At 48.9% G+C, this 22,358-nt stretch overlaps 1 protein-coding gene across 4 annotated transcripts; it reads left to right on the top strand.

Annotated features, from left to right (window-relative positions):
• The first annotated feature begins 4,655 nt into the window (after window positions 1-4,655).
• chd4a (chromodomain helicase DNA binding protein 4a) lies at window positions 4,656-21,973 on the top strand. 4 transcript variants are annotated; one of them, XM_029167705.3, is made up of 41 exons: window positions 4,660-4,918; window positions 5,383-5,544; window positions 7,470-7,579; window positions 8,120-8,356; window positions 10,592-10,710; window positions 10,960-11,216; window positions 11,313-11,443; window positions 11,551-11,689; window positions 12,363-12,532; window positions 12,792-13,025; window positions 13,284-13,487; window positions 13,569-13,777; window positions 13,946-14,077; window positions 14,157-14,256; window positions 14,348-14,539; window positions 15,092-15,292; window positions 15,369-15,506; window positions 15,643-15,764; window positions 15,852-16,025; window positions 16,113-16,254; window positions 16,335-16,466; window positions 16,557-16,674; window positions 16,798-16,922; window positions 17,038-17,130; window positions 17,248-17,386; window positions 17,461-17,630; window positions 17,714-17,891; window positions 18,056-18,145; window positions 18,473-18,564; window positions 18,757-18,890; window positions 18,962-19,106; window positions 19,230-19,383; window positions 19,462-19,559; window positions 19,641-19,887; window positions 20,116-20,169; window positions 20,265-20,435; window positions 20,512-20,620; window positions 20,724-20,856; window positions 20,960-21,155; window positions 21,227-21,396; window positions 21,655-21,973. In XM_029167705.3, exons 2-41 carry the CDS (start codon window positions 5,484-5,486, stop codon window positions 21,667-21,669), a joined length of 5,835 nt encoding a protein of 1,944 aa, XP_029023538.1. In that variant the 5' UTR covers window positions 4,660-4,918; window positions 5,383-5,483; the 3' UTR covers window positions 21,670-21,973. The 4 variants fall into 4 exon arrangements, with proteins under 4 accessions (XP_029023536.1, XP_029023537.1, XP_029023538.1 ...); XM_029167703.3 differs by having other exon boundaries at window positions 4,656-4,918; window positions 19,462-19,887; window positions 20,119-20,169; XM_029167704.3 differs by having other exon boundaries at window positions 4,656-4,922; window positions 19,462-19,887; window positions 20,119-20,169.
• Window positions 21,974-22,358: the final 385 nt, after the last annotated feature.

Raw genomic sequence — 22,358 nt, 5'->3', positions numbered from 1 at the left:
TGCCGGTTCTGTTCAGTCTTCCAGGTCTGTTGGTTCCCTTCAGTCTGCCGGTTCTGTTCAGTCTTCCAGGTCTGTTGATTCTGTTCAGTCTGTCGGTTCCGTTCAGTGTGCCGGGTTTGTTGGTTCCCTTCAGTCTGCCAGGTCTGCTCAGTCTGCCGGTTCTGTTCAGTCTTCCAGGTCTGTTGGTTCTGTTCAGTCTGCCGGGTTTGTTGGTTCCCTTCAGTCTGCCGGTTCTGTTCAGTCTTCCAGGTCTGTTGGTTCTGTTCAGTCTGCCGGGTTTGTTGGTTCCCTTCAGTCTGCCGGTTCTGTTCAGTCTTCCAGGTCTGTTGGTTCTGTTCAGTCTGCCGGGTCTGCTCAGTCTGACAGGTCTACTGGTTCTGCTCAGTCTGCCGGTTCTGTTCAGTCTGCCGGGTTTGTTGGTTCCCTTCAGTCTGCCAGGTCTGCTCAGTCTGCCGGTTCTGTTCAGTCTTCCAGGTCTGTTGGTTCTGTTCAGTCTGCCGGGTTTGTTGGTTCCCTTCAGTCTGCCGGTTCTGTTCAGTCTTCCAGGTCTGTTGGTTCTGTTCAGTCTGCCGGGTTTGTTCAGTCTTCCAGGTCTGTTGGTTCCTTTCAGTCTGCCGGTTCTGTTCAGTCTTCCAGGTCTGTTGGTTCTGTTCAGTCTGCCGGGTTTGTTGGTTCCCTTCAGTCTGCCGGTTCTGTTTAGTCTGTCGGTTCCGTTGAGTCTGCCAGGTCTGCTCAGTCTGCCAGTTCTGTTTAGTCTGTCGGTTCCGTTCAGTCTGCCGGGTTTGTTGGTTCCCTTCAGTCTGCCAGTTCTGTTCAGTCTTCCAGGTCTGTTGGTTCTGTTCAGTCTGCTGGGTTTGTTGGTTCCCTTCAGTCTGCCGGTTCTGTTCAGTCTTCCAGGTCTGTTGGTTCCCTTCAGTCTGCCGGTTCTGTTCAGTCTTCCAGGTCTGTTGATTCTGTTCAGTCTGTCGGTTCCGTTCAGTGTGCCGGGTTTGTTGGTTCCCTTCAGTCTGCCAGGTCTGCTCAGTCTGCCGGTTCTGTTCAGTCTTCCAGGTCTGTTGGTTCTGTTCAGTCTGCCGGGTTTGTTGGTTCCCTTCAGTCTGCCGGTTCTGTTCAGTCTTCCAGGTCTGTTGGTTCTGTTCAGTCTGCCGGGTTTGTTGGTTCCCTTCAGTCTGCCGGTTCTGTTCAGTCTTCCAGGTCTGTTGGTTCTGTTCAGTCTGCCGGGTTTGTTCAGTCTTCCAGGTCTGTTGGTTCCCTTCAGTCTGCCGGTTCTGTTCAGTCTTCCAGGTCTGTTGGTTCTGTTCAGTCTGCCGGGTTTGTTGGTTCCCTTCAGTCTGCTGGTTCTGTTCAGTCTTCCAGGTCTGTTGATTCTGTTCAGTCTGCCGGTTCTGTTTAGTCTGTCGGTTCCGTTCAGTCTGCCGGGTTCTGTTCAGTCTTCCAGGTCTGTTGGTTCTGTTCAGTCTGCCGGGTTTGTTGGTTCCCTTCAGTCTGCCGGTTCTGTTCAGTCTTCCAGGTCTGTTGGTTCCCTTCAGTCTGCCGGTTCTGTTCAGTCTGCCGGGTTTGTTGGTTCCCTTCAGTCTGCCGGTTCTGTTAAGTCTGTCGGTTCCGTTCAGTCTGCCGGGTTTGTTGGTTCCCTTCAGTCTGCCGGTTCTGTTTAGTCTGTCGGTTCCGTTCAGTCTGCCGGGTTTGTTGGTTCCCTTCAGTCTGCCGGTTCTGTTCAGTCTGTCGGTTCCGTTCAGTGTGCCGGGTTTGTTGGTTCCCTTCAGTCTGCCAGGTCTGCTCAGTCTGCCGGTTCTGTTCAGTCTTCCAGGTCTGTTGGTTCTGTTCAGTCTGCCGGGTTTGTTGGTTCCCTTCAGTCTGCCGGTTCTGTTCATTCTTCCAGGTCTTTTGGTTCTGTTTAGTCTGCCGGGTATGTTGGTTCCCTTCAGTCTGCCGGTTCTGTTCAGTCTTCCAGGTCTGTTGGTTCTGTTCAGTCTGCCGGGTTTGTTCAGTCTTCCAGGTCTGTTGGTTCCCTTCAGTCTGCCGGTTCTGTTCAGTCTTCCAGGTCTGTTGGTTCCCTTCAGTCTGCCGGGTTTCTTGGTTCCCCCTCAGTGTGCCGAGTCTGCTGGTTCTGCTCAATCTACCGGTTCTGTTGAGCAGCTCGTTGGGTTAGTTTTATCTGTGTGCAAACATCCAAACAAGCTCAGGCTCCTCCAGGGTCCAGTCGAGGTTCTGATTGGCTGAACACACCTGACCCAGGTATTTAGCAGCACCAAGTCCAACAAGTGAACGGTTCAGACCGGAACTGATTTCAGAGTCGTTGTGTGTGTGACTGTTCCTTGATGGAAGAACACAGGAACCATCAGGTGAAGCAGCGCATTGACTTCAATGCGACCTTCAGGTCGTCATCACATCGTCTGCGGGTCTCCTTTCATGTAGAACCCGACAGAGCGACCAGAACCGGGTCCCACAGCGACCACAGTCTCATCATACGTTACAGCGCCGCTTCAAAGATGACGGGGCGTGAAAAGGTCAGCCCGGGCTCCATCTGAGCCTTGGGGCGTCTGGACCAGCGCCTCATCCTCATTCTCCCGCTCTGCGGCGGCTCTGCGTTATCTCCGCTGGCAGACATGTTGGCTCTGATCAGATCCATTTGCACTTTGTTATCTGCTGCAGCTTCCGAGCGTGAGCTGTGGGCCGGGATAGGTGCAGCGTGGATGTGAGGGGGAGGGGGCGGAGCGCTCAAGAAATATTATGGTATGTATTTTGACTTACATGGTAATCTGACCCCGCCTGTAACCCTCCTCCCGCTGCCGCCACCACCATTTCCATGGCGACCAGCAGCACAGGAGCACTATTATGGTCTGTAGCCCCCCTCCCCTCCCCTCCCCTCCACCTCCTCCTCCTCCTTTTTCCTTTTTGACTCAGAAATGATATTATTTTCATTATGTGATATGCAAGTGTGCTGGGTGTGAGTGTGGGGGATGGGAGGGGCGTCGAGAGACGTGCACGAGGTTTCTATGACAACTGCCCCTGGTATCCTTCTGATTGGTGATTATGGGATGTTACCCCCCACCCCCCATCCTACACCTCCCCAAACATGCACACGAACACTGTGTCCATAGTCAAGAAAAGAGGAGCGTGGGGGAGGGGGGGAGAAAGCAGAGGAGAAGTTTAAGCTGCTCTTTGTGTCGGCCGGTGGCAGAGCCAAGTGCCAGAGGTTTCTCCCCTCAGCGGCACCAAGACAAAGACGCGGCCGAGTCAAAGCCAAGGTGTGCTGAGTCAGAGCAGCCAGGGTAAAAGCCAGAGTGGCGCCGTATGAATAATTGGTGCTAATCCCCTCTGGATTAAAAGCATCTCACGCCGGTGCTTCAGTTCAGACGGACCGACACCGCTGGTTAAGAGGCCGTCTGAACGGAGCCTTCGGGACCTGGGTCGTCCTGAGGACCAGTTCTTAGCAGCACCGCGTCCCATGAAGCCACGCCCCCGTTCTTAAACCTACAGGACGCCCACAGACGTGTGTGACTGGGTCTGTCAGCGCCGGCTTCACTGGTTGATGTGACGGGACCCTGTGGAGGTTCTGGCTTCTTCTCCACTCACTGCAGAAGTGCTCCTTTATGTTCTGGTCCACTGTGGACCCAGAGGAGGTGATGACAGACCGCACCGCTGTCTCCGTCCGGGTTGGTTTGAGCTACAATAACAATGCACAACTCGCTCTGGCCCAAACTCAGTTCCCATCGACTAGTGTCGGCGCCGGCCGGCCACTTCCTGAGCCCAAAAACTCCAACGCTCCGCATCTGTGACGAGCGGAGAACACACCGTCCTGCGTTTTATCCTCACAGTCTGAATGTGAGGCAGCCAGTGAGTGGTGGGAAAAAACGGTCCAGGACCCAGACGTTTTTCCCACCATTCACTGCAGTGTCTCTCTGAGCAGCCTGTGTGTGTGTGTGTGTGTGTGTGTGTGTGTGTGTGTGTTTGTGTGTGTGTGTGTGTGTGTGTGTGTGTGTCTCAGCTTAGCTCAGCTGTTGGCCCGGCTCTTGCATGTCTGGGTCCTGTTTGCAGTTTTCCGGGCTGCAGACTGGAAGCGTGGCTGCGCTTTGACCCCGGTGACCTCGTCGTGAGGACGCCGCTCGTAAACACGGCTGTTTAACCTGTTTCTGCCTTTGGACCCGACGGGGCCTCGCGCTGGCCTCTCATCCTCAGGCCGTGGCACCGGGTGTCACCTGGTGTCGCTCACCTTGCTGGGAGCTGTGCTCAGGTGTGGGGCGGCCGTGCGCGGCCCGTGCACGGACCGGCGCCGTGCTGCTGCTGCTGCTGCTGCATACATGCAAACACGCACACTCAAGTTAAGCAGTCATGTGGCACACACAGTTGCCATGTGACGCTCTTCCTCCCCCCTCCTTTCTCCTATCTCTCTGTTTTTGGAGTTATGCTTATTGTGGGATGTCAGTGACTGCGCTCATTACTATTATGGGATGCCGCACGGAGGAGGGGGGGGGGGGCGTCCCCATGGTTACCCTGGTTGCTAAGGGAGGGGGTGGAGGTGTGTGTGTGTGGGGGGGTGCATGCATGGAGGAATGGGGAAGAGACTGTAGGAGAGGGAGGGGATGAGTTGACTATTATGGTCTGTACGTTGCAAGGTAACTATGCAGAGTGGGGGAGGGGTGACAGAAGTGTGTGCATGTGTATGTGTGGAGGGGGGTATTATGGGATGCCTGCCCCCTGATCTCTTTGTGTGTGTGCGCGCGCGCGCCGGGTGTGTGTAGTGTGCGAGGGAGAGAAAGAGGAGACGTCGTCGTGCGCACACGCTGCCACAAAAACACGGAAATATATTTAAATTGTATATAAACCGTTAGCTTAACTAAAAAGAGCTCCCAAGTATTGACTGATACACAAACCGAGGCCGGAGTTGTTTTGTTTGGAAGCTGTGAGGAATCAAGTTGTGAGTATGTCAGTTTTTGCTTTTTATTGTTTGTGGACCTACTTGAGTCCGTGTGAGGTGCTCCGGGTCAGAACCCGACGCCGGCCTCGCGAACCCCTCACATTCTGAGCTTAGTTGGAGAAAAGGCGAGCGCCTGGCTCTTTTCTCCAACCTGAACCTGGCCGCCGGTCAAGCCCGGCTAGCACGCAGGCTAATGGGACGGAAACTAACGATAGTGCATGCAAGATGGCATGTCATGTGAACGCAGGGATGGAGCGAGGCTGCTAATCGTTGCCTGATAGCCAGATAAAGTTAGATCACTGTCCAGGAAACGAGCAGCCCATGTGGGCGACCGTTTGTGTCGCTCGGTGTTTTACCGGCTCTTTGTCAATGCTTTTATACTCACTTCCGTTTTCTTTTTTGTACTTATTTTTCTGGCCGGCCGCCCTGTCCTAACTGCACATCACACACTTCGACCTGGGAAGACTCGAGACTGGCCACAAATCTGGATTATCTAGAAACTAATAACTTTATTTAGTTAGCTAAACTGTTAGCTAACTAAATAGAAAGTTTTCTGCTGTCCGCTATGTCTGGAAGCGAGGATGACAGAGATGATTACGGAGCCCCGGAGGACCGCTTAATGCACGGTAAGACAAGGCTCATTTGTTAGCTCAGGTTGCTAATGTTCACTGTGCGCTAGCATGAGCAGATGTTTTCTGACATTCATATCAATCATGTTTTGTTAGCAAAGCGCTCGCTGCTAGCTAAGCAATGATGCTAACTACCGGGTTGCTAACGTTAGCGGCAACATTCGGAAAGTAGCTCTGTCCGCTGCTGTTTGGCGGTATTATACAAAATGAACCCCGGTTTTACCACAACTAAAGGCGGCATGGATGCTGGCTGCGGCGTGACTTCGCCACGCCGACTAACCGGCGTGTTACCCGGGCCTAGCGTTAGCCAGCTACCGGTATTTTTACGTGTCGATGACAAGATGGAGGCAGCCAGTTAGCTTGGAAGCTGGCGGATGACGTTCCGTAGCATTCCCCTCCTCATGGCCGGGCTGAGCGTGTGTGGGGAAGTTAAACACCGCTCTGTTCTGTAACGACGTGTAAAATAGTACACGAATCACGCTTTTATCTGTGTTTGATAGCTTTGACAAAGTGGGGCAGGCGAAGATTACGTTGGTTTATATTTAGCGTTGTACGCACATGAATCTAATGCCGCCAGTTCTCGCCTGATAAAAACGAGCCAAACGACGGTGTCTCGGTTCACATTGATGTAAAAACCTCACAAGCGACACCGTGAAAGCACAACATATATAAACGTATATCTAAAAGTGCACGGGCAGTAACCGAGCAGCAGAAGCTGAATAACGCCCTTCAGGTATGGAAGCATCTCGGGATGACGAGACCAGAAGTACGGAGGTTTTAGTGACAAAACGCTGCTGTGAATGAAATGAACCGACTCTACTAAAGAAACCGTGGAGGCTAATAAACTACACCTTTTTATTGTAGCTGGTAAAGTTGGGCTGAGGTGATTGTGTAATTAAAAACAAAGTAGAAGTTGTCTGAATCCGTCCGTCATGACTGTTGTGGTGCAGTTTAGTGGAAATCTCCAGACTGATGTTTAAGACTTGTAGAGCTGCTTCCTCTCGTTGTGACATTGCTTAGTTTATTTTCTGCTGTGCATTCAAGTCTAATTTACTGATTAACAGTTCATTTTAAATTTAACATTATTTTACTTAAACAGCTGGGACTAAACTTTCCTTCTTTGTCTAGTGTGACAGTAAAACTGATACTGAAGTTGAACGTTTCATTGTCTGTGCAGCACAAACAACCTTTCACAGCAGCGGTTCATTGAGCTGACCTTATTCAGAACTTTACCTGCAAAGCTGAAGGAATTTTTTTATTGCTATCGTAATCAACCAGTTAATTCCTACGTTTTGGACTTCATTCTAAGTTTTAAATCTAGAGTTGGTAAAGAATCTGTGAGCTGGATATTAATAAACATTCATATTTGTTTACAGTATAAGCCCACACATGCTCAGCCTTCTTTTTAGGATCTAAAACGCTCGTCAAAAACACAATCAAGTGCAATAATGGGAGCTTCAGCCTGGAGCCACTGAGCCAGTGCTACTGGGCCGACAGGGGGTAGAAACTTAAGCTGTAGGAAATCTTTTACCAATGCTGGATTCACAGAGTTATGGACCTGCTGATTTTAATTCCAGTCATTTAATCAAAGGCCTTTTGTCCAATCTGACTTGAGAAGAACGTGATTACGACCCAGCAGCAGTTAAATAAGGGATAATTTATCCTCCTTGAGGAGAAACTTTGTTCTCTGGCTTGTTAAAGACAAAATTGTTCATCACACCAGAACGTGAGTAGCTGTTGTTTACTCAGCAGGTAAACAAACCAGCAGCCAAAATACAGCAGCGTGTGACTGGTGTTGTGTTTCCAGCTGGATATTAAAGCATCTGCTCATGTGCTGCTATCTTCAGCGCTCTGTCCTCACTGCTGCCATCACTGACACACAGTGCATGTCACCCATAAAAGCTCTCTGGTCTCACTTGCAGACGATGAGGAGGAGGAGATCTCAGAGAATGAGGCTCCGATGGTGAAGAAGAAGAAAAAGGCCAAGAAGAGCAGAGAGAGCAAGGGAAGCAAGAGGCGGTCGCGCCGAGAGGTAAAGGTGCAGAGTGGAAGCAGCAGAAGAAGTGGGAAAGACCTCTAATGACAGCATGTCCACATGTTGAATGAAAACCAGCAACTAAGGGTCAAACTCACTTTGTTTTGTTGGTGTTCACCTGCAATAAATAAATAAATGAAAAGACTTTGATGATCTTCACCTGTAGGTTAAACAGCTAACAGATGCAGATTGGCTGCACAATAGTAGAGAATTTCATGCTTTGTGAGACAGAAACGCTACTGAATCTTCCTTTTATGATTCACCCTGTAAATCAGTGAAATGTTTCCTCTCTAGTAGTGTAAATTATAGATGGGCTCCATTGTGGTATTTTTGTCTCACAGAAAGACCAGAATACCAATAATACACAAAGCTGGCATTAGGTAAAGCAAAGAGGAGCAAAGTTACCTGTCAGAGCAATTTGGTCCTGAACTTCCCATAAATAACGAATACTTATTTTAGAAAACAAACTCTATTTTACACTCGTTAATGATCTCCACGAACAGTTTAGTCTAAGTTTGCTGACCTGTGTTTTTACAGGAGCTTCCCATCAGCTCCCCGGAGCCCATGGATGTAAGCGGGGTGGAGGAGGTGGAAGATGGTGGCCTTGCCCATCGCTCTGACAGCGAGGGCAGCGACTACACTCCAGGGCGCAAAAAGAAGAAGAGAGCCAGTAGTGGCAAAGACAAGAAGAGGAGCAGCACCGGGGCCGATCGAAGCGCATCCAAGAAGAAGGAGCCGGAGCCCGAGGAAGATGACGACGATGACGACAACTCGGTAAGAAAAAACAAGCAGGGCACTTCTTCTAATTCCAAAGAATTAGGCAGGAAGTATTTATCTGAAGACAAAATGTAATCATACAGGAAGCTGTTTTCAAGCAGAGGTGTGTGGAATATGATCAAACGTTTGTGTTTATCAAACTGAGGCGAACCTGAAGAGATGCGCTCAACGGTGACCGGCAGATGTTGGTAGAAGCATATGAACATAAGTTTATTCCACAATGAAGCAGAAACTGTGGAGGGATTATGTTCAGACTGTTGATAGCAACAGAAAATACAATATCTGGAGCTCACTTTTGTCTTTTGTCTTCATCAGTGTCTGCCTGCCCTAAACTGTGCATAATAAAAGTCAATAATTATTTCATGGAGGACCGAGCTGGTTATAAGTATAACTTATAAGTATAACTTTCAGCCTCCTGTTGGTGAAGATGGTGAATGATGAACTAGTTCTCGGCTTCATGGCGACCATCCATTTGTAACGTCGTCCTGTTACTGTGAGCAAACGTAGTTTGTGTGCAGGTTGAATTAAAGCAGCAGTTGTTTGACCAATAATGTAGAGCAGAAATAAATCGGCACCTTTGTCTTGGTCAGAGCTGATGTAACAAGTACATTACAGGTTTTTAAACCAGCATTTCAGAACGGTTGGCTGTGAAGCTCATGTTGATGTGATGATGTGAATGGGCCAAAACGTTGCAGTGCATCGCGTCTGCCTGGAACCGGGCCCTTGGTGTTGGTACAGTGTTGATCCGGCTGCTGGTCGGGCTGTGTTGTGTCTTTTGGGTTAAAAGGTTAAAGGTGTCGGCCCCACCTGCTCTCCGTGATTACTGGTTCCAGGTAGAACCTTACTGGTTCTACCTGTAACTGAATGGGTCAGGCTTTGGCAAACACAGACAGTGATATGAGAGACAGTTAAACAAAGGGCTGCGTCTGGTGGACTCGGAGCCGGCGGCCAATCAGAGGCCTCGTAGGTAATGACACTTATGCAAGGGTGATGTGGGGTGGGTGTGTAAAGCATATATGCTATTACCATGGCAACCCCGACTGGTGCCGCACTGCGTTCTTGACCCTTTTTCTTTTTGGTTAGATAAACACATTTTGATTCATTGGCAGAGCCTGAAGCCCCGTCTGTGCTTCTGTGAGGCAAAGAGGGAAGAAGCTGCTGGTGAGGAGGCTTCAGTCAAACTGGGCAGAAACAACTGGTGTCAGAAATGGTAGAAGCCCAATTAAAACCATGGTTTAATGTGCTGCTTCAGGCAAAACCACTGTAACCGATAACCACTCAGTTTACCACATTTCATGTTCTGCTCTTCACAATTTTTCTCTCTCCATTATATTTAGTGTGAAAACCATCAAAATGTTCCGTTCATCAAATTAGTTGAATTGTTACAATGGGGAAAAGGTTTACAGCATTTAAAGACCAAACGTCTGCTAAAGGACTAATCACATCAGTGGAGGGCTGTAAAAGCATCTTTAATGAACAGGTGGAAATAATTAATGTTGAGGCAATTATTTATTTAAAGAAAATAACAAAAGCTTTTTACTCACAGCAGCATGGAACAGGGACAATCTGCAAACACCATTTACCTCTCATCCTTATAAAAATGTCACTGGCTGCGTTGATGAACTAATGAAGCCGTTATCAGTGGTAATTAAATGTACTTATTTAATAGGTAATAGTGTGAACGGTGCTGGTTTGCTCGTGTCAGAGCATCAGCCACTCATCGTGTGAATATCATATGGAACGTCTTTTTATTTACAGTGTCCCGCCACAGTCACTTTCTTTCATCTTTGAGGCATAATCATTTCTCCCATTGTGCGGACGGCAATGCTTCGTTGAGATGCTCCTGCTGATGTGCATGAAGGGAACAAAGGTGTTTTTGTCTGATTTTGGTGCAGAACAAGGACAGAGCAGCTCTTGCATTTACTGTTTGGCCTTGATCGGCACTAAAGGACGCAGCTGGTGCCACATGTTGGTCACTGCGGCGGTGTGTGAATAATCAATGGAGTTTCCGTTCAATCAGGAGCTTCTCGTGTGAAACGTCTATGTTGGGAAACGCTGAAACACACTTGGCACCAGTCGTATTGTTTCTTTAGCACATTGAAGTGTGGCAGCACAGCTTTTCACATTAGGCTTCTCTGCTGATGATGTGTATTGATCATTCCTCTCGTTTAATGCAGTTGTTAAAAAACAAGCTGTGCAGCTTCTTCAGTTAAAGCTCTTGTGTTACTTTAGGAACCGAAGTCGTCCTCTCAGCTGCTGGACGACTGGGGCATGGAGGACATCGATCACGTTTTCACAGAGGAGGACTACCGCTCCCTCACCAACTACAAGGCCTTCAGCCAGTTTGTCAGGTACATGACTCCAACATGAAGCTGATGATGTAGCGGGTGTGTTGTTTCTAGCAACAAGCAGCTGGTCACTGAACCACAGAAATGTTCACTGGGTCTAAACAAACGGGTTCCTCGTGCCCCCATTACAGGGTTTCAGGTTTCTGGTTGTCATGACTTGGCCGTCAGATTCATGTAACCTGCAAGGATGTAACGTCTGGTTGATACGGATCTTTTGTATATTAAAGCAGACTGTATTTTCCACTCCTTCAGGCCCCTCATTGCAGCCAAGAACCCCAAAATTGCGGTGTCCAAAATGATGATGGTACTTGGGGCGAAGTGGCGAGAGTTCAGCACCAACAACCCATTGAGGGGAGCTGCTGCAGCAAACGCCGCTCTGGCTACAGCCAACGTGCCTGCAGCCGTCGACACCATGGTGGCAGAGGTCACACCGGCTGCTGCGGCGCCACCGGCCCAGGCAGAGCCTCCTGCACCTCCACTACGCAAGGCGAAGACCAAGGAAGGCAAAGGTACGTTGGGCTGAGGGGTCCGACAGCGGCTTGGTTCCTCCTCAGCTTTGATCTCTATTACTGTCTGTCTGACCTCCACTTTAATGGGTTTTTCAGGTCCCAACGCTCGCAAGAAGTCAAAGCCTGCACCTAAACCACAAGAGAAGAAGAATAATGCCAAGACCAAGAAAGTGGCTCCTCTCAAAATCAAGCTGGGCGGCTTCAACAGCAAGAGGAAGCGCTCCTCGGTACAAGCTTCTGTCTGCTGTTCTCCTTTCTCACACCCACTGTTTGCCGTGATTCTTTACGCGCGGACAAAGCCTTTCCCAACACGTCTGGACATGTGTGTGCACAGAGCGAGGAGGACGAGCCCGACGTGGACAGCGATTTTGAGGATGGCAGCATGAACAGCGTCTCCATCTCAGAGGGATCCAACAGTCGCAGCAGCCGCAGCAAAAAGAAGCCGTCCAAGAGCAAACCCAAGAAGAAGAAAGGTACGTTTGAGAGAGTGGGTGACACTGACTCAGCATCCTCTAAGTTTGTCTTATGTTTTTTTGTGCTGAGTCAGAGCTTCAGCTGTTGTGCTGAGATGCTGCCGAGATGAAGGGTTCAAGGTTAAACACAGGGTAGTGAACAGTAATCACCGTGTGTAGGGCGACACATTAAAAATCCCTGGAATGCACGCGAGGAGGCGTAAGCATGCACACGTTAGTCACTGTGACTGAGTCAGTGGGTTCGATATATTTAGGACACCTCGGTTTGGGCTCACGCCTACTGATGTGTCCTCTAGCTGCTGCCACAGGATCAGACAACGTCACACATGACTTTCCATCATCTGACAGTTGCAGGTTCTTTTGTTTGTTGCTTATTGCTTGTAACACAACGACACAGTCTGTTGTTTTGAAGGTTCGTAAAGAAATATTGAAGGCTTTTCTCAGAACTCCTCAGTGGCATGGGATTAAAACGCTGCACCCCTAGAATGAATATTTATATTTCCACTCTTGACAGCCTTCAATTTGTGTGTGTTGCTGAGGGGAAAATGACTCACTGAGTGGGTTTCCCTCAGACAAACAACATAAACACACCGCAGCAGTGAGTGGATCATATCCTGTGCACCCGCTAAATGTGAGATGTCAAGGTGTTTTGCTATGTTTGTGGTTCCATTAGAAGCAGAGGACGGTGACGGCTATGAGACAGACCACCAGGACTACTGTGAGGTTTGTCAGCAGGGCGGCGAGATCATCCTGTGCGATACCTGCCCCCGAGCCTACCACATGGTCTGCCTGGACCCCGACATGGAGAAGGCGCCAGAGGGCACCTGGAGCTGCCCACACTGTGTAAGAACAAGCTCAGCCATGTGAACCCGCCACTCATCAGCAAACCCAGACTGTAACCTGGTTACTCCAGTGCATGTGTATGCATCAGTATTTCCATATTTAAATAGTGTAACGTACCATTTATGTACGGTTACTTTCCAGCATGTGTCTGAGCCTCAGTTCACTGTTCTTTTACAGTGAAATAAACTCTCTGTTTTGGCTTTTGTTTTTTTAACTAAATGCAACAATGTCATTGGAAGTTCACTCTTCTCTGTCTCAGGAGAAGGAAGGCATACAGTGGGAGGCCAGGGAGGAGGCTTCTGAGGGTGAGGAAGACAACGGTGAGGTGGGCGAGATGGAGGAGGACGACCACCACATGGAGTTCTGCAGAGTTTGTAAAGATGGTGGAGAGCTGCTGTGCTGCGACTCGTGCCCCTCGTCTTACCACATCCACTGCCTCAACCCACCGCTCCCCGAGATCCCCAACGGGGAGTGGATCTGCCCCCGCTGCACGGTGAGTGAGCCAGGATGGACCCGCCTTCACCAGTAGAGCTTCTACCACTTGTTTTCTGGGTCCACTGATAATTAGTAATGAAGATGAGGGTCATGACAGTCAGACTGTCCTCTTTCTAAAAGTCACTTATCCCATTTTAATACATTTTAAATGCTCATCAGTAATTATCTATTGATTGGTTGATTGTTTTCCTTTTTTTAATGTTTTTGTCAATCAATCAGTGAAATTCTAAAAGGATCAATAACCCTTTTCCTCCAGTGTCCAGCCATGAAAGGGAAGGTCCAGAAGATCCTGACCTGGCGTTGGGGGGACCCCCCTCCTCCCACACCCGTCCCTCGACCTCCAGACCTTCCAGCCGATGCCCCCAACCCCGCCCCGCTGGCAGGGCGGCCGGAGAGGGAGTTCTTCGCCAAGTGGTCCAACATGTCGTACTGGCACTGCTCCTGGGTCACAGAACTTCAGGTTTGTACAGTTCATACACACACGCTCCAAAAAGGAATCCGTTTGAGGGCAGGTCTCTCACTCTTTTTTTTACCTCCAAAGCTGGAGCTCCATTGCCAAGTGATGTTCAGGAATTACCAGAGGAAGAACGACATGGACGAACCTCCACCCATCGACTTTGGCGATGGAGAAGAGGACAAGAGCGTCAAGAGGAAGAATAAAGACCCAATGTATGCACAGCTGGAGGAGAAATATCTGCGGTTTGGAATCAAGATGGAGTGGCTGATGATTCACCGCATTCTCAACCACAGGTTGGCATCTTCCTCCTGCTTCAGGCTTCAGGGCTGTTACTTTTTTTAATTTTTTTTTTTTATAGTTTAGCTTAAATTACAGTCCCTCCTTATTTTACATTTGCTAAATTGCTTTTGAAGTCTGAGTCTGAGGAGTAGTGGGTGTTTCCTGACTGTCTTGTTTTGCAGTGTGGACAGGAAGAACAACGTCCACTACCTGATCAAGTGGCGAGACCTGCCGTACGACCAGGCGACCTGGGAGTCGGAGGACATGGACGTCCCCGAGTTTGACACCTACAAGCTGCAGTACTGGAACCACAGGTGAGACACTGGACGATGCCTTTGAACCATATCTGTGTGAACCTCAGACGCGCACTGCTTCACTGACTGTTTTCCTCAGAGAGCTGATGATGGGCGACGATGGAAAACCTGGGAAGAAGATGAAGTTGAAAGGAAGAGTAAAGAAACCTGACAGACCTCCTGAGAACCCTGTGATAGATGTAAGTCTAGATTTGAATTGTTATGTTATGATATACAGGACATTTGCCCTGAATCAAACTCATTCATTGATTATTTCCTTTTCGTTCCCAGCCGACTATAAAGTTCGAGCGGCAGCCAGAGTACCTGGACACCACGGGCGGCACGCTACATCCCTACCAGCTGGAGGGACTCAACTGGCTGCGCTTCTCCTGGGCTCAGGGCACAGACACCATCTTGGCCGATGAGATGGGTCTGGGAAAGACGGTCCAGACCGCCGTCTTCCTCTACTCGCTTTATAAAGAGGTGAGCGGCTGTTCAGATGCTTCAGATTAGCTTTTTTCTGAGTAACCTTTGATTCACATTTTCCTGTTGTGCTGTTTATTGAATTAAAATGAGTTCATTTGACTTGTTAAATTGTGGGTTTAACTCAGCAGCCGGGAAACACCAGCCATTTTGTATAAGTCAGGTGTAATCAGGCTGCATTGAGTTGGATCCCATAAATAAACATTCAGATGCTGATCATGATGAGCTGCTGCCACCTGATGGAGGGAGGTCAGAATACACTTCCTGTTGTCGCGTCAAGGCGTCCTGAACTACAGAAACATATACTTTAAAGAGCAAATGAGGTTTATCGTACATTGTTTGACAGAAAACATAAACAGCATTTTACTCTGGTGGTTTTGTGTCATTTATCTGGAATACGAATAAGTTTACATTAATCAGAACCTTTTGTTTTGGTCTAATGGACAGAACCAGAATCCCATACATAGATTTCCTGGTCCTTATTAATGCCAAGCTGCGGTTTGCTTCATATGATGGGATCAAGTTCTACTTTTTATTCTACTCTTCCTTCAGGGCCACTCCAAGGGGCCGTTTTTAGTCAGCGCCCCACTCTCCACCATCATCAACTGGGAGAGAGAGTTTGAGATGTGGGCACCTGACATGTACGTGGTGACCTACGTCGGCGACAAAGACAGCCGAGCAGTGATCCGAGAGAACGAGTTCTCCTTCGAGGACAACGCCATCCGAGGAGGAAAGAAGGCTTCTAGAATGAAGGTAACCGGTCGGTCGTAAATTGAGTTTACAGACAAAGAGTTTAGCACTGAGCTAAAAGTCACTTTTAACATAACAGAAAGATTCGTCGATCAAGTTTCACGTCCTGCTGACCTCCTATGAGCTGATCACCATCGACATGGCCATCCTGGGCTCCATAGACTGGGCCTGCCTGGTGGTAGACGAGGCCCATAGACTGAAGAACAACCAGTCCAAGGTACAGAGGGGCAAGTCCCCATACGTATTTAAGAATGTGTTGTATCGCCTTCAGTAGATGAATGAGACGTACTAGATGCAGCGTTTGTGATCGTTTCTGATGGATGCATTAAATTATGTTGTTTCCTCTTCTGCAGTTTTTCAGAGTGTTGAACAATTACCCTCTTCAACATAAACTCCTGCTGACTGGAACTCCTCTGCAGAACAACCTGGAGGAACTTTTCCACCTGCTCAACTTCCTCACGCCCGAGAGGTTTAGGTTGGTTCTGCTCTTGCACACAGTTGCTTTTAGTAGCGGCCTAGAAGTGCTGCTGAGCAGGAAGGTCTGACCTGCCTCTGTCTGCAGCAACCTGGAGGGTTTCCTGGAGGAGTTTGCTGACATCGCTAAGGAGGATCAGATCAAGAAGCTGCACGACATGCTGGGTCCACACATGCTCAGGAGGCTGAAGGCCGACGTCTTCAAGCACATGCCTTCAAAAACCGAGCTCATTGTCAGAGTGGAGCTCAGCCCCATGCAAAAGTGAGTCGGAAGGGACGAGCTGGACCGATACATGAGCTGAATGTACACTATATAAGAAGTGTAAATGTTTGTATGTTGTATTTGTAGGAAGTACTACAAATTTATTCTGACGAAAAACTTTGAGGCCCTCAACACCAAAGGTGGTGGAAATCAGGTTTCTCTGCTCAACGTCGTCATGGACCTCAAGAAATGCTGCAACCACCCCTACCTCTTCCCTGCAGCTGCCATTGTACGACCAAGAGACTGTTTGTTGATATATTACCCTAGTCTTCAGTCTTGACTGATTTTAATGTTTGTTGCTCCCACCAGGACGCTCCGAAGATGCCCAACGGGATGTACGACGGTAACGCTCTCACTAAGGCGGCTGGGAAACTGCTGCTTCTGCAGAAGATGATGAGGAAGCTGAAGGAGGGAGGACACAGAGTTCTCGTCTTCTCTCAGGTAACACGTCAGGTTCAACATTACTTGTTGACACTTCCCATGGCGCTACAGCAGTTTAACGAAGAACCTGCTCCTGCTTGTTTGCTGCAGATGACCAAGATGTTGGACCTGCTGGAGGACTTCTTGGAGAACGAGGGCTACAAATATGAAAGGATTGATGGAGGAATCACAGGAGGCATGAGACAGGAAGCTATTGATCGCTTTAACGGTGAGACTGAGCACAAATGTTGCCTTCATGTTTGTCTTTGCTGATTTACTTGACATTTTTGCAAAGCAAAACTTAATTGTTACTGTCTTAATGTGAACATAAAACAAGTACACTTTGCTTCAGCTCCCGGTGCTCAGCAGTTTGCCTTCCTGCTTTCGACGAGGGCTGGAGGTCTGGGTATCAACCTGGCCACAGCCGACACTGTCATCATCTACGACTCTGACTGGAACCCTCACAATGACATCCAGGTACAAGATGAGGAGAAGCGCGTAACTGAAAAATCTTGCTTAACTTCCTATTATTATTATTATTATTATTATTATTATAACTTGCTCAAATCCTCACTCCTCTTCCTCTCTCCAGGCTTTTAGTAGAGCTCATCGTATTGGTCAGAACAGGAAGGTGATGATTTACCGCTTCGTCACCAAGGCCTCTGTAGAGGAGAGAATTACTCAGGTGAGCAAGAACACTGGCTGCTGCTGAAAACCGAAGGCAGAGGTTGTGATGAAGCTAGAAATGTTCCGGGGTCCATATTAAAAAATGGGTCTGTGCTCCCTCCATGTTTCTCTCCAGGTTGCAAAGAGGAAAATGATGCTGACTCATCTGGTGGTCCGACCTGGTCTTGGCTCCAAGACGGGCTCCTTGTCCAAACAGGAACTGGATGACATCCTCAAGTTTGGAACTGAAGAGCTCTTTAAGGATGAAGGAGAAGGTGAGGGAATAGTCAAATTCAGGCCTCAGAACATGAAGCTATGTGATGTTTAAACACTGTTCTGACGTCTTCAGGTGACAATAAGGAGGAGGACAGCAGCATCATCCACTACGATGACAAGGCCATAGACCGTCTGCTGGACAGGAACCAGGACGCCACTGACGACACAGAGCTGCAGAGCATGAACGAGTACCTGAGCTCCTTCAAGGTGGCTCAGTATGTGGTCAAAGACGAGGAGGAGGAGGTGAGTGACCATGTCTGCTGGCGCCTCTCAAAGCTTTTACTCTCCTCGCTGACTTCCAATGACCATCTTTTCATATTGATCAGGAGGAGGAGGTGCAGCGGGAGATCATCAAGCAGGAGGAGAGTGTGGACCCAGACTACTGGGAGAAGCTGCTGCGTCACCATTACGAGCAGCAGCAAGAGGATCTGGCTCGTAACCTGGGCAAAGGCAAACGCATCCGCAAACAGGTCAACTACAACGACGGCTCTCAGGAGGACACGGGTAAGAGGAGACACTACGTTACCCATAAGTCTCAGCACCAAACGGCCCCACTCTCCACACACACACATACACACACACACACACACACACACACACACACACGCATTTAAAGTCACACAGCAGAATGTGTGTCATCTTTAAACTACCTTGTTTTTTTCCTGCAGCTGATTGGCAGGATGATCAGTCTGATGGCCAATCCGATTATTCTGTGGCATCTGAGGAAGGAGACGAGGACTTTGACGAGCGGTCAGAAGGTAAGAGACATTGTGAGATGTGTCGAATCAGAAATGTCCCTGATTTAAACACACATTCAGCTTCACAAAAGTTTGTAAAGCAATGTTCATTGATTGGAAGTTTGAACTCTGCCTGACTGTAAAATAGTGACAGTGTCTGGTGAAGGTTAATTTGTGTGTATAAAGTCTTTATTGTCTTTTAAATTATTTGTCTTGTGAAACTGTCAGAGGTCTAGTAAAGTAGCACTAAACCATCACCTATAAAGGGACAGCGTTCCAGGAGGCAGCACCTGCTTCAGTTCCTCATAGGTCTGATCTGTAACAACAGCATCTGTTTCCTGTCCATAGCCAACTCCCGCCGGCCGAACAGGAAGGGCCTGAGGAACGACAAGGACAAACCGCTGCCCCCCTTGCTGGCCAGGGTGGGAGGCAACATCGAGGTGAGCGGATCGGTCCTGGTCGGACTGTGCGTCAGCTTGTTGTGCTTCAATTTGCGCAGTTAGAAACCTGCATCGGAGGAAAGCAGGTTTCTCTGATTACAGAAACCAGGTTTCCTGGTTAGGACACTTAGGGAATGAATCAAACCTGGTTATTTAACTGAACATGAACACGTTTTATTCTCGGCTACGCAGGTGTTGGGCTTCAACTCTCGGCAGAGGAAGGCCTTCCTGAATGCAGTGATGCGTTATGGGATGCCGCCCCAAGATGCCTTCACCACACAGTGGCTGGTCCGAGACCTGCGAGGGAAATCTGAGAAGGAGTTTAAGTAAGAAATGCTGATACATCTGCACAATGCAATAGTAAGGACCGTCCTTAAAGCGCCCCTCTCTGTCTCAGGGCCTACGTCTCGCTCTTCATGCGTCACCTCTGTGAACCTGGAGCCGACGGGGCCGAGACGTTTGCGGACGGCGTCCCCAGGGAAGGGTTGTCCCGACAACACGTCCTCACGCGCATCGGTGTCATGTCACTTATCCGCAAAAAGGTACAACAGAGAACATCCTGTCCTCGAGCTTTCATATTTTAAAACCGTGTTTTCAATAGATTGTTATTGAGTAGTTTCTCTTTGAGCAGTGGAAATTTAAAAGGCGCTTGTTTATCTTCCCAGGTTCAGGAGTTTGAGCATGTTAACGGTCAGTGGTCGATGCCGTGGATGGCGGAGCTGGAGGAGAACAAGAAGGCCGCCGCTCAGCCCGACTCCCCGGGAAAAACCCCGTCCACCGGCACGCCGGGCGACACCCAGCCCAACACGCCTGCACCAGGTAGCACCCCGCCTGGAGGCAGCGGAACGCGGCAGTGGATCCATGCATTCTAATGAAGGGGTGTGTGTGTGTTTGTAGTTGATGAGTCTTCAAAGACTGAGGAGGCAGTGAAGGACGGAGAGAAGGATGTAAAGAAAGAGGCCGACAACAGCAAAGAGTCTGGAAAAACCAACGAGGTAAAGACGCGGTTTGAGGGAGCTCATTTAAAAAAGAATCCACCTTCAGGAGCTTCATCACAAAATCGACCTTTGCGCCAGGTGATCTCCATCCCAGATGACGACGAGAAGAGTCCGCCGGCGGAGCCGGAGAGGAAGAAGAACGGAGAGGAGCCCATGGAGACGGACAAACCAAACGGGGAAGCGGAGAACCTCAAAGAGAAGGACGGTGAGAAGAAGGAAGGAGATGCAGTTCAGAGGAGTTCAGAGGGAGGAGACGAAACAAAGTCGCCTTCAGAGGCCAAGACAGAGGGGTCAGACGTGAAGCCTGAGGACACCGAGGTCAAAGGTAAAAGTGGAATTCAGTAGAATTTACACTAGAATACAGTTAATAGAATAAAAAATACAGTCTGAATGAAGTAAACAATTTCTGATTTACAAATTAATTTGTCCAAGACATTAGTTTGTAAATCATTAAAGGAAATGTAAATACAATCTTCAAACAAACCTGATGGTTAAAATGTCTACCTAGATTTTGACCATGTGTTTAATTAAAATTAATCTGTCTGCTTTGCAGCAGAAGAAAACACAGAAAAGATGGACACTGCTGCTCCAGTCGATGACAAGAAAGGTAACAAACCGTACCCAGCTGCTGCTGCTTGAATGTCACAGCTCTGACCTTCGGTCTAGCTGTTAAACACCTGCCCGTCGTTGTACCATCACCAGATCTGAAGGAGGAGAAGGAGCCTCCGAAACCTGAGGCGACCAAACTGCAGAACGGAGACGGCGGCAAAGACACCGTAGCCTCAGCTCCCGCCTCTGCTGCAGCTGCCACCGAAGACAGGAAGAAGGCAAAGAGCAGATTCATGTTCAACATCGCAGACGGAGGGTTCACAGGTACACATGGAGGCACAGGAAGGCAAGTGGGAAAGAGACGCCAGCTTCACTCTGACACTGATCTTCTTCCTCTCAGAGCTTCACTCGCTGTGGCAGAACGAGGAACGAGCTGCGACCGTCACCAAGAAAACCAACGAGATCTGGCACCGCCGCCACGACTACTGGCTGCTGGCCGGCATCATACAGTATCCTTCTGGCTGTGCTGGATCCATGGGGATCATTTGTTTGTAGATTTTTATTGTGGTCAAAGCGATGCGGTTGTTGTGGCCTTGACCGCGGTTCCTCCAGACACGGCTACGCTCGCTGGCAGGACATCCAGAACGACGTGAAGTTCGCCATCCTCAACGAGCCGTTCAAAGGAGAGATGAACAGAGGGAACTTCCTGGAAATCAAGAATAAGTTCCTGGCCAGGAGGTTTAAGGTACGATGCTACTGTGACGTTGTCGCCACAGTTAGTTAGAACAAACGCGTGGTACAACGGTGGAAGCGGCAGCTGCAGTGACGCGCCTCCGTCCTCCCTGCAGCTGTTGGAGCAGGCGCTGGTGATCGAGGAGCAGCTGCGCCGCGCCGCCTACCTCAACATGTCGGAGGACCCCTCCCATCCCTCCATGGCCCTCAACACCCGCTTCAGCGAAGTGGAGTGTCTGGCTGAGTCCCACCAGCACCTCAGCAAGGAGTCCATGTCAGGAAACAAACCAGCCAACGCCGTCCTGCACAAAGGTGAGAATAGATGGCATCAAATGGATGCGAAGCCTAAAACTGCCTGCTGATCCCTTCTGTTTGTGCCCCAGTGCTCAAGCAGTTGGAGGAGCTGCTGAGTGACATGAAGGCCGACGTCACCCGCCTTCCAGCGACCATCGCCCGGATACCACCGGTGGCCGTGCGGCTCCAGATGTCGGAGAGGAACATCCTGAGCCGGCTGGCGAGCAGAGGCCCGGACACACAAGCACAGACACAGCAGGTAGAACACTGACTGGCTCCACTCTACCGCCCCCTGCTGGCTGCAGGTCCTTAGTTAGCCTGGTCACTTTAATAAGTTGATGTGTCATATTGTTGTGCTGCTCTGTGAAAACCTGCACAGTGACTTTGATCACGCACAAAGTGTAATGTAATCAGGTTAAATACAAATAGTTTGTTATTAAATATAAATAGTTTTAGTCATTGTCTTTGCATTAGGACTTTTGTAAGAAGATTTTCCTTCTGGCTTGTGTTCATCCAGATGCAGCAGCAGTAGACTGAAACAGGCTCTTTACCTCGACAACCACCCCCTGCCTCACCTCGACATTCCTGATTGGTGCGCAGGATGACGGACAGCGCGCCCAAGCTTGAAGCCACGCCCACTTCCTTCTTTGCCCCCAAACAGACTTGACTCAGTTTTTCTGCAGGATTGAATCCTTTCCCGACTTATGCGTTCGAGGTTGTGGACAGAAAAACAATTTTATTTTTTTCCTTCTTTTTCAATTTCTGTATTAATATTATTGATATAATGTTATTATTATGGTTTTTTGGGACCTAAATAAAAAATGTACTAAAAGGTGCTTGTTTGGCGAGTTAAGCAGGACTGAAGCCACGGTGTTTAGATGAAGCTGGGAACTAGTTTAAGCTTTTCCAACCTTTTACTTTCACACTTTTGTGGTGTTTTAGTTCAGGGCTGTGCTGATACTGATGCTGTAGCACTCTGTTCTCACTGTTACGCTCACATCCAGACCTTAATTCGTGTAAAGGTACGTCAGGAAGCTGGACATTTGTCACATGTGAGTGCTGGACATAGTCATCGAGCTGTTTGAAGATTTGCAGCAGGTTCTGTCCAACTTGAACCCAGTGACCCATTCAGCAGGTGATTTAGGATCAGCGGCTGTTTGGTAAGAAAAGCATTAACCCAAAATAATCAAACTCTAGAATTCATCAGATTAAGGGTCTGGT

This window comes from Betta splendens, chromosome 11, assembly GCF_900634795.4.
Source record: "Betta splendens chromosome 11, fBetSpl5.4, whole genome shotgun sequence".
In the NCBI taxonomy this organism is placed as follows: Eukaryota; Metazoa; Chordata; class Actinopteri; order Anabantiformes; family Osphronemidae; genus Betta; species Betta splendens.
This window is presented reverse-complemented; position numbering and strand designations above follow the sequence as displayed.

What these genes read in the sequence shown, in the direction of transcription:
- chd4a (XM_029167703.3), top strand. Translation starts at nt 5,484, where the DNA reads ATGTCTGGAAGCGAGGATGACAGAGATGATTACGGAGCCCCGGAGGAC. An exon ending in TCTTCCCTGCAGCTGCCATT is followed by an intron (nt 16,255 to 16,334) that starts GTACGACCAAGA and finishes TGCTCCCACCAG; the next exon opens with GACGCTCCGAAGATGCCCAA. An exon ending in CGGCTCTCAGGAGGACACGG is followed by an intron (nt 17,892 to 18,055) that starts GTAAGAGGAGAC and finishes TTTTTCCTGCAG; the next exon opens with CTGATTGGCAGGATGATCAG.